At 46.3% G+C, this 10,874-nt stretch overlaps 1 protein-coding gene across 6 annotated transcripts in view; it reads right to left on the bottom strand.

Moving 5' to 3' along the window:
* Positions 1-260: 260 nt before the first annotated feature.
* LOC128886491 (disheveled-associated activator of morphogenesis 1) overlaps positions 261-10,874 on the bottom strand; it is a 55,724-nt gene continuing 45,110 nt past the window's right edge. For all 6 annotated transcript variants that reach the window (XM_054141424.1, XM_054141426.1, XM_054141423.1 and 3 more), the window contains exons 3-12: positions 5,539-5,847; positions 5,197-5,421; positions 4,513-5,110; positions 4,145-4,419; positions 3,684-4,016; positions 3,059-3,534; positions 2,467-2,903; positions 2,235-2,362; positions 2,000-2,170; positions 261-1,934 (exon numbers count right to left, since the gene is read on the bottom strand). In XM_054141424.1, coding sequence (XP_053997399.1) covers positions 1,668-1,934; positions 2,000-2,170; positions 2,235-2,362; positions 2,467-2,903; positions 3,059-3,534; positions 3,684-4,016; positions 4,145-4,419; positions 4,513-5,110; positions 5,197-5,421; positions 5,539-5,847 — 3,219 coding nt within the window. In that variant the 3' untranslated portion in view covers positions 261-1,667. The remainder of the gene's footprint in view (positions 1,935-1,999; positions 2,171-2,234; positions 2,363-2,466; positions 2,904-3,058; positions 3,535-3,683; positions 4,017-4,144; positions 4,420-4,512; positions 5,111-5,196; positions 5,422-5,538; positions 5,848-10,874) is intronic.

Here is a 10,874-nt window from a genome sequence, read left to right as displayed (position 1 = left end):
GTACGGAGGTCGGGATTTTAGTTCGGCTTTCTCACCGCGAGATGGCGATACCTATTCACGTCCCATAAACGCGCGTATATTTGAAAATCAAACAAAAATTCGGTTATAAACTGCATTTTAGTTGTTAGTTCTATTAAAAATCGACTGAAACAATTCTTGTATTGCATAACTATGTCTCTGGTACCATATTTTAGACGCTAATTACCGTTAAAACGATGAAAACGTTACTCGTTCCGTGTACTCGGAGTCAAATGCCTTGATCGATTTGAATTTCCTCTTTATTCGTTACATTTCTTTATATATTAGTACATGTGACATTAAGGACGCAGTAATATATTAACTGGACATTAATTCTTGTCGAGCTGCTGCCCATTACAAGAACGGAGACATCGATACTGAATATTTACAAAAATACAAAAGCTTACAAAACATCGACTACTATACAACGAACTCTTTCTAGAATCGTTTCGCCTCCACTCGTCGTCTAAACACCGAGAACTAACACGAATTTCCGTCAACGACTTGGCAAATGTCAACGAGCCACTAAATAATCTAACCGATGCTGCGATCATCGTTTTCTAAAGATATAAAATCAGACTTGTAGGTTTCGCTGGGTAGAAATCGAGTTCCACCTCTAGGCCTATCTATTATATCTCGTCGATTCTCGTCGAAAAAGATTTTTCTCTCAAAAAACATGTTTCAATAAGGAAATTCGTCGGTAGACGAAAGTCAGATCCAAAGCCAGATCTAATCGAGGTCCAATGTTGATATTAACCGAGGCTTCCTTTTCCCATGAGAGCCTCAAATATCTTATTCAGATCTATTGTTCTTAGATTCGCGTTTCTTCTTGGAAATTTTCCTTGGTCCGATTGTTGGCGAAGTTCTTTCGTCGGGGTTTTGCAAAATGCTGCCACCGAACGCTGGCAACGTTAACGAAAATGTAATGACTATATATACAAGAAATTATCGCGTGAAACTCTTGCCTGACTCATAACACAGTCGCTTTCAACAATGTACAAATTTGTGTTCGCTCAACATTTTGCGTCTAAGTGGTAATTCTGTCGCGATGTATATTAATTGACGTGTACAGTGAAAGCAAGAAAATTGCATGAAAAAAGCATCGAAATTGCGTGCACGAAATGTACTCGTAGTTTTCTTCTTTAAGTGACGTTCTGTTCGTGGAAAAAGTTCATTGCACACACAGAGAACGAGATTCAACCATAAATATTGTAGATTCTTCAAATGTTTCACTATCAAAGCTAATTCAGTGTCCAATAGGACTTACCAGACGAATAGTGAGCGAAGAAGGAGGAAGACAGTTTCAAGGAAACTTAATCAAAATAATTCTACTTAATCGATGAAGAAACGTAAGTATAACGTAGATTCATCTCCGTATGTACACGCTTTCTACCTCTCGTACTTCGTCTATCAATACTCGGCTCTTCCCAAAGGATTCAATATTTTCGAACGTCGTTGTCTCCACTTTATTTATCACACATCTTTTCTTCGGTAGATTCTCTTCGTTTAACATAATTTAATTTGTTTAGTAGCTCTTTAACTTGTTCAACGATCGATCCCTCGGAACGACAGTCGCGTAACAAGCACAGGAAAGATTCGTCGCATCGTCGAGGCATCGAAATCACGAGGCCGTAATCCAGCTGGAGATTTTAATGCCGTTCCCTGGAGTCTTCTCTGTGCGCGCTGTGTCTACGCGATTCCTGACCGCTTGGCGTCACTGGTCGACGCTTTGATCGTTTAAATTTTGCGATGTCTTCTCCAAAAACATCCCCAGTTCTGAGAGCAGAGATCAGATCGTCGAATTCACCCTTGTTGTCGTTCTGTCCGTTGCTGTTCGCCTCGTTCTTCTTGCTCAATGATATGCTGTTCAATATTCCTTCGCGAGAATTCTTCCTCTCCATCGTCCTCTTTCGAAGCTGCAATAAAATATTGAAGATACATGACGATTTAAACAATCGTTTCGTGGAAAATTTGCACTAACCTCTTGTTCCTGTTTCGCTCTACGCTCGTCTTCCTCGATCTTCTTCCTCATGTTCTCCACGTCTTGTCTGGCCTCTGCCAGAGCCTGCAAGAAGTTCTCGAAGATCCCGAAGAACTCGTCTGGCTGAACTCCAGCTGAATCTTCACCAAACAGTCTTACCGCTCGATCGAACTGTTTATAAAACAAATGTTTCATTGGGTATGTTAAAATCACTAGCAGTATAACAAAAACATACTCTAGTTTTCATGTCTTGGAACAGGTCTTCCGCTTCGGCCAGTCTGCACGTGGCCTGGGCCTGGAAGTCCCTCATCGCAGGCAAGAACATGTCGCCTTGCAATACCTGGGCCTGGCCACGATGGAATTCTAAAGAAGTATAGAAAGTGAATGAAAAATGATTGATCATAGTCTTCTAGAACTATACAACATATACTTTAATTTCTTTAAACTTTGAAGACCTCACAACCTACCTATTTCCCTCTGAACGTCCTGAAGACCGTTTTTCAGATTGGCCACCTCCTTCTGCAGATCGGCCATGCTGACCCTAGCCGCTGTTCGAACGTGGGGCATGTCCTCCTCGATGTCCAACACCTCCCTGAACCTGGACTCCAGAATCTGGACCAGATAATGCAGTAGAGTGGTGCCTTTGGAGCAAGAGGACTTCGTATCGACTAGACGGTTCAAGGAGGCCAGCCTGAAGCCGCAGGCGTTGCCTCGCGCGTTTCCACGGTTCACGTAATTCCCTAGAGCCAAGACCAACTCCAGAAGCTTCCTGAGACGACGTGATCTGGCTACCTGTCGACTAGCTTCGAGAACCGCGCGCATTCTTGGCGTCAATTCCGCGATGCTGGCGGAGAACTTCTTCTTGTAATGGAGAGATCTCAGCCTTTGCTCGTAGTGCGGTACTCTGGAACATTTCATTCATTTTTTGATTCGAAAACTAAAGACACTGGTGCGATAGAGTATACATGGATATCAGCTGTCGAATTTCTGACACTGATAATGTTTTCGATAATAAAAACACACTCCACGGGAACATAGCACGTTACAAAAAGTACCTACTTGGAAATTTGGTATAGGAAGCAGTCAGCCCTGCTCTGAAGATCCTTCTGGTGCATGTCCAACAGAGCTGCCTCCTCCGACGAGGGAATGTACTTCAGCAGCTGCTCGACCATGTCTATATGCAGAATATTCTGCTGATCCATGGACAGAATCGTTCTCGTGATCTCGTTGTCGGACAACTTCAGCTTCGACAACAGTATCGTGCAATTCTGAGCTCTCCTCGAGTCGATCACCGACATGGTCCTCTTGTTCTTCCCCAGAGTCCTCAGGTCCTCGATGGAACCCTCCGTGGACACACCGTTCTTCTGATAAGCGCAGAATATCTTATCGATGGACTCGAGGTCCATGACGTTATACAGCTTCGTGTCGTCGAGCTCCGACCATATCGTGCCTTGCAGCTTCTGCTCGGGGATCTTCGACCAGTTGAAGGATTTTAGGGGGTTGCTTGGCTGAGGAACGTTCTTGATGATCTCCACCTATCAGAATTTTATTTTTCAGTCGAGTTTGAGACACAATCGAAGACTTATACAACTAAAGTATACGTAAAGTCTTACTGCTAGTCAAATGAAAATGCTATTTTTATAGAATAATACAACATGCAACGAAAGTCGATGGACGATCGCACCTTCATGGGAGGAGGTGCCGCTGGCATTAGACAAGGGGGCGGTGGAGGTGCCAGAGGCGGCGGTGGTGGCGGTGGTGGCATCGGTTTCGCCTCGACTTTTTCAAGGACTTCGTCCTCGACAATTTTGATCGTCGCTTTCGCGTCGTCGGGCAGGCTTCCCGAAGCCACCAATTGCTCCAGCCGTTTTCTCTCGGACTTCTCGTTGTTTATCTGTCGCGACAGGGTCTCCAGGTTGTCCTGCAGCTCCGAGATCCTCTGCTTGGTCTCAATGTGCATCGACGTCTCCTTCTCGAGGCGTTCCTTAACCCTCGCCAGGCTGGCCTCCATGTCTTCCTAAAAGTGCATTGAACAAATGTACCCAATCGTCGTGAAAAAGTACGTAGTTTATCTCTGTTCAAAGGTAGAGCAACGCGCGATAGACGAATAAACGAGTCTGAATTTGTCTCGAGGTTTCGAATTACTTTCTCTTGCGTCCTCAGATCCAACTCTTGTTCCTTCTTGGCCAATCTGGTCGACATGTCGGAGTTCTCCCGCTCCAACTCCTCAGCCTTCTTCCGGGCAGCGACGAGTTCCTCTTCCTTTGCGAGCAAGTGAACGATTTCCTTCACGTTGATGTCGATCGGCGCTACGTCGGGGTTCCTTATGGTGCCAGAGTCGTTCCCTTCGGATTGGAGGACAATTTGTTGTACGATCCGGTCGAACAGGAGCCAGTGCTGCGGATGGGAGCCATAATCGACTGCAACAGGAAAAGGACAATCGATTCATTCTTCCTGGTTACGCGCGTTACGATACACCGGAAGTAAGACATGTCACGAGCTTGGAAACCCACGTGGCAATAGAAGGCAGTGTTCCAGTAGGCTCAACAGATGAGGGTAAGCGGCAGTGTGGCTGAGCTTCCTCCTCAGCAAATCGAACATCGCCGTGGCGCTCTTCGTGTCCACGTGCTCCTTCTCGAATTTCCTCGCCAGCTCCTTCTCGTCCTCGTTCCTCACCATCTCAAAGAAGTCCAAATGCCTGTCCAGCGTCTCGTTCTCGTATTTTCGGAGCTTCTCGATGATGGGCTGGATACCAAGCATCAGCAGCTCGTATCTGAGGTGCAGCCTGAACTCCAGCGTGACCTGGCCTGGCCCGTAGTTCAGTACCGCGTTGATGAACGACATGATTGCCGTTTTCAAGGACAGGTTGTCCTTGTAGATGCCGAAGTTCTTATCCAGGTCATTTATGATGCTCTGGAAGCGCGTTCGCTCGGAATGATACTGCTGGAAATGCAGCATGGCTTCCAGGACCTTTCGATGACCGCCTGGAACGAGGCACACGGCACCCAGGATCTCCAGAACGGAGATCTTCGTTTTAATGTTCTCAGTCGCCAGCGACTGGGATATCGTGTTGATGGCGGTAGGATGCGCCAAGACGTGCGCCCTTCCGTTCTGCAATATCAGGTGAAAAATTTCATGAGCCTCTTCCTCAAGGGAATACACTGGTGGTGAAACACTGTCGAATGTTGTCTGCTCACCGAGTTGTTCATCAACGCCTTCAAGCACCCTATCACGCTCGTGTGGAGGTTGCTGTTGGCCGCTTCCGCGTCCATGGTTCCGAGAACTTGCAGCAGAGCGTTTAGGCCATCGAGTTCTATGAACCTGAGGACGAAACTGTGCGGCTGGGTCCTCAGGGCGGTCTTCAGAGCTTCCACCTGGCGCATCTGGTTCGAGACCTCGTCACCCTCCTCCGAAAACGGACTCTGAAATGGAGAAGAACTATCAGATTATAGTTGTACCAACGTGGATTTAGTTTAGGCGCAGATTTCGGATGAAATATTTTTAACAACGATATAGGAAATAAAAATGTTGAAACTCACGCTGGCTATGGTCCTGAGTCTGTTGATGTAATCCTCGGGATCGCCACTGAGATCGGTGGTTCTCAGTCCCCCGTTCTCCAGCGTGCCGTTGCCTTTTCTGGAGCAGTAAATCTGCCACTTTTTATTCGCCGGAAGTGCCAGAACCGCCTGTCGGTTAGCCTGGGTCAGGTCGAGCTCGTCGACCAATTCGAGGAACATCTTGTTCAGCTCCTCCTCGGCGGGCATCGGCAGGGTCGGTGTCATCGCTTGAAGCGTGAGCGTGCCCGTGTGCTCCACAACGCAATACGTGATTTCCGGTGGCTCGTCATCCTGCGCGGAAGAGAAAATAAAAAGGTGAGCACGTTCGGTTGCCTGTTCCAAACGATGCCTCGATAGAGGCGCTCGTTCGTCCCTTGCGGTGGTCTGTTTTTGCCAGGATGCCGAGAGATGATGATCATGATGCTTCGCGGTGATAGACCAAGCAATGAAACGCTAATGTGGACCCGAGGAACGTAATTTGGGTCATTTGTTGGCGCACCGCTGCCGGAACTTTGAGATTTCGCTCAGCCATGGATGAATTATCGACACAAAAAGATGGGTGCTGATGACATTTTTTTTTTGAGGATGACGCAGGCTCGATGGAATACATCGTCGACGTACGTGCAGGCATCTTGGTTCTTGAAGCACGCAAAGAAAATAATATAAATTACGAGTGCGTTGAATAGTCTCCGAACTAAACGATCGAAGCGTATGACAGTGCTCTATCGACAAAAAAAAAAAGATGAAAGTGCATTAATGTTAAAAAGAACTTCCTAGTTTAAAAGATTCCTTTGCGTCCAGCCGACATTCTTAAGTTTCCGTGAAAACCGATTGAGAACGAAGACGATCGAGGGTATGTAACCAGGTCTTGACCTTATTGAAGACGAGTCTCGGCATTAAATCGTGGAGTCGGTCGTCGAGATGCCGCCGGTGAACCAACTTTACATGCGTACAGTGCGCGCAATCGACGGACATGGAAATCCAAATTCACTCCCAACGCTATACAACCAAAATCAGTGTCTTACAGTCTTAATTCGCCACATGTCAAAAAAAAAAAAAAAACAAATGGAACATATAAGAAAGATACATGATCCTTCTTCGCAAAGGCACGTCCAACTTTCGATCTTCGTTTATAAACTTTAAACTCTCCATATATTCAACGAAGATAAAATATATTTAACGAAGATAAAATAAAAATATGCAGAGGAAACGAACGTGCTGTTATTGATCAAACCTTGTCACCCTACTTTGGATGCCCTCCTTCCGTAGGTACAAACAAGGGCGCCACGCTTTCGAAGTTGATCGAGACACCCAAGTCACGTTCATGCCACGCCAACCGTTCAAGTTCGTCCTGTATTCGCGATCCCCGAAAAGAGAACCATTAACATCGGCCACTGTACCATACTCTCGTGCCTCTTTCGCCCGAGCAGTCAAGAACCAACGGCAGCAAAGGTCAGGGGACCGGCTCAGGCACTGGATTCCTAAGGTACTTTCACACGTGACTAGGAAATTACCTATTCGCGTACCTGGCCCGTCGATTTATTCTTCGCAAACATCATCCTACGCCTGCGAGAGTCTACGGCACCTGAAGTATTTATTGTCCGCGTTGCAGCGGGAGCCCAGACTCCGCGAGGAGCATCTTCCCCGCTGCCAAACGCGTTCCACTTGGACGTTCATTTATTTTATTAGAAAGACATTACCAGGAGGACATCGTAGGAAAAATGAAGAGAATTTTGAGCACTGTGATAGAAGAGAGTCGAGAGAAATGATAGTTTTATCTCGAGACGATAGGGAAAACCGTGTCGCGGATAGTCATCGAAGCGAACGACCGTGGAAATATTGACTGACGGTAATCTTCTGTTGACATGCACTCGTGACAGAGAAATGCAATCTCGGAGACAGATCCATAAAGATAGTATGTACACGGGGTTTATCGGACAGATGAGGGTCTCCGGAGATATCGAACCTCGACGTCCTATCCTTCTGTCAGAGACAGGAGTTCCAAAGGCACGCGGTTCTATCGCAAATTTCGAACCTCTACTACTTTCGTCTACTTTCTGATTTCCACTTTCGAATTTCCTTCGTGACATTCGACCTTCGATGTTCGTCAAATAAATTCAAGACATAAATATATTGGAAAGAGGAAGACTCATCTCGAGCCCCTTTTTGGTACGTCTGACGATCGTGGGGCAGTTCGCAGCAGCGCTTTCCACGCAGCGAGGCGATAGCTCATTCACGCGCGGGGCCAGCACGTGAACGCGAAACAGGAGGAGACGCGATAAAGCGTGACACGCGACACGGGCTGCCTGTACGCGCACGTGAGTTCGAAATGGAAAAAAGGCAAAGGAGGTCAGCCGGTTGGAGGCTGGACTCGCAGCGTTTCACGTGGAATCTCGACGGCCGCACGTTCCTCGGACGACGAAAGTCTATCCTGCGTGACGAACGCCCCGCGTAAATAACGCGAATAGATCTCGCGCCAAATAATCGCGGAAATAACGCGCGTGGGTTAGGGCAGTGATTCCCAACCTACTTTAGGATCGCGGAATACTTGGGAGAGGCTACGACACACTTTTCGAACTAACGGGGGTCTACATCGATACTGCAAGGAAACTCGTAGATTGCGTTAGATCGAAATAATGAATCGAACTGGTCGTCAGATTCATCGGTAACAAATATTTTCTACACGGGTTACAGTGTTCAAATATGAAAGTATTATTACGAACGAATGGAATTTCAATTTCAATTTAATGTTTCGAAGGGTGCTTTGTTCGAGACTGTAACGAAGATAATTTTACTCCGTTCCTCTGTGAATAAATTACACAATTATTGGTCATTCCGAAGCACTTGAATTTCTATTCAGCTTGCAATTTTTTAAGTTGATCGTTTCTTGTACCCTGTGGGTGGTTCGTATGGGTAATAGCAAATGGCACGAGAATATTTAGTGAAATATCTCCAAGCGATGGAAACTCCATAGCAAATGAAGTCTTTTCATCGATTTATTATACATTTTTTCGAAGACACACCCACACACCGACGTCATACTTGTTGGGAAGCGCTAGGGTTTCACGGCTTTAGGCGACGATTCATACGCCGTTCGCACGTGACTAGATTTATGGTCGCTAGCCTGGGAACGGGCGGGAAAATACTGCGTCCCCCGGGGACCGTGTTTATTAATCTTTTTTTACGGCGAGGAACCCTAATGATTCGTCGTCTAGGATTTTTCCGCTGAGGACCCAACGAATTTATCGTCGACCCGACTAATTAATCGAACGTTTTATGGTTCCGCGTGGCGGGAACCCAACTAGCGAAGCAGCGATGAATAAATCCTGAATATTTTCACTGAAAATGCGGATTTTACTGTATCCTGGAAAGAATCTTCCTTGGAGGCATACCGAACCTTTCGCGTGAATACGACGATGAACGCTCCACGCGAGTTGACGATACTATACTCTCGAAACAGAAATGAAAAAATTCGGAAGAAAACAGATCTTTTCTTCAGACACGTCTCTGTAATATTTCGACGCGTACACAATGATAAAAAATGTTAGTGGCAAATTACATCAGAACAGGTTTCACGGTACTCGAGATCTCGCGGAATTCTGATCCAGTGATTTCTCATGGCTCGCTTGATCGATCGTTAAAAAATCAGAAATCAACGAGACCCCAGGTTTAAAGTACGTTCGTTACCTAAGATCACGCATTCAACGTCCGCACATAATAAAATCTACTAGCCAGCCAACCCATAGGGATGATTACGAAATATAGCTTGATACTGCACGTGATACAAACGGTCGTGAATAAGCGCGGTGTTCGGGTCTTGGGTTTTCATAAACGCAGTTTTTCTTCCACGCTGCCCACGATGGTTAGCTGTAATCCGTGCTAGGATCGGAGAAGCGACGTTATAACTGCATAAAGCGATCCGATTTAATGCAGCGACGGCGTTCAATGGCCGCACGCGATGCGATTAATGCCAGTCAACTTGGAACGAAAGCGAAATATTATACTCGATCGTGTCACGAACGCGTGGATGACAACTTCCTTGTGGGTTTCAGTCTGCGTAGAATCTATCTACTTCCTGAACTTCAAACAATCGTTTACTGTTTCGTATTTCCTTGAAATTTCATTTCTGAAATGAATTTCACATAGGTTGAACTGTAATTCAGATTGGCCTGCTTCTCTTGCGCGTTGCTCTTGAAATATTTGATCAGCAACGGTACCAATCATTTCGTTAAGTAGAATAGATTGCTTTACGAATAATATACATCCACGAATCGATAAAGAACGACGCAGAGATCGAGTTCGGATCGTGTTCGAGGCGCCTAGAAGCAATCCAGCTCGCCAAAGAAAGTCATTATGATCGCGATCTGTTCTGCGTCCCGAAGAAATTGCAAAGGCTTCGCGATACCAATGGAACAGATGGATGGATGGGAAACAACGCTGGCAATCGAGCCGCCACATACGGCTTCTTCGGAAGCGTCGGCTTAGCAATAAACCAACCAAGTGGTTCCTCGCAAGAAACTCCTTGGAACGTGATCGCGTACAACTCGAGGGGCATTAGCATAATTTTTTCGTTTCTTCTCGAGGATCGGCCTCGAACCGATACCAGGAACAAAGTTTCTTGTCAAGCTCCTTTCTTCTTTACGAGCTGCTTGCACACCGCCGGGACAAATGGCTCTGCTTTCCATCGTTTCGAAACGTGCTATGGTTACAGCCATCGCCGAGCGCCGATCTAAACTCTCCCGTTGCACGGGGTTACTTAGAGGGGTAATTTGAATGTCGTAAAATTCACAAGTGTTGCGAGGGTTATGGTCGAGCTGCAAGACCAAAGTTGGCGAGGGTATTCCACTCGAAAATGCTCGAAAGCCTCTGGAATTCGAAACGGGACTAGTATTTCACGGAACGGACGAGTGGTGTGTTTATCTAACTCTATTTTTTAGTTTGCAACACCCTTTCTCGTCTCTTTCTTCGTTCAAGTTAATTGATAAAACTCTTGCTTCTTCTTGGAAATCGTGAGAACAAAACGCCAGTCAACACGGAGGAATGCGACTGGCTTTCGGATCGACATTGCAAACGACCGAATCCACGGAATACATTGATCCTCTATTAAGAAATTTTTCCTGATCCTGCTACACGATCGGATCTTCCATTATCGGTCGAAAGAGTCGATAGCTTCACCGACGAGGAGGAAGAGCGATAATGTTCGCCGAAGAATCCAAAATGTCTGACCGAACGACGCGGAGGCATGGAAACCCGAGAGACCTCCGCGCGGTTCGTTGGCTCCCCATGGAAAAAGCGCGAGCGTTTCCATCGACTTCTTA

This window comes from Hylaeus anthracinus, unplaced genomic scaffold (genome assembly GCF_026225885.1).
Source record: "Hylaeus anthracinus isolate JK02 unplaced genomic scaffold, UHH_iyHylAnth1.0_haploid 11982, whole genome shotgun sequence".
Classification (NCBI taxonomy): Eukaryota; Metazoa; Arthropoda; class Insecta; order Hymenoptera; family Colletidae; genus Hylaeus; species Hylaeus anthracinus.
Note: the sequence above shows the minus strand (reverse complement) of the source record. Positions and strands in the feature narration are given on the sequence as shown.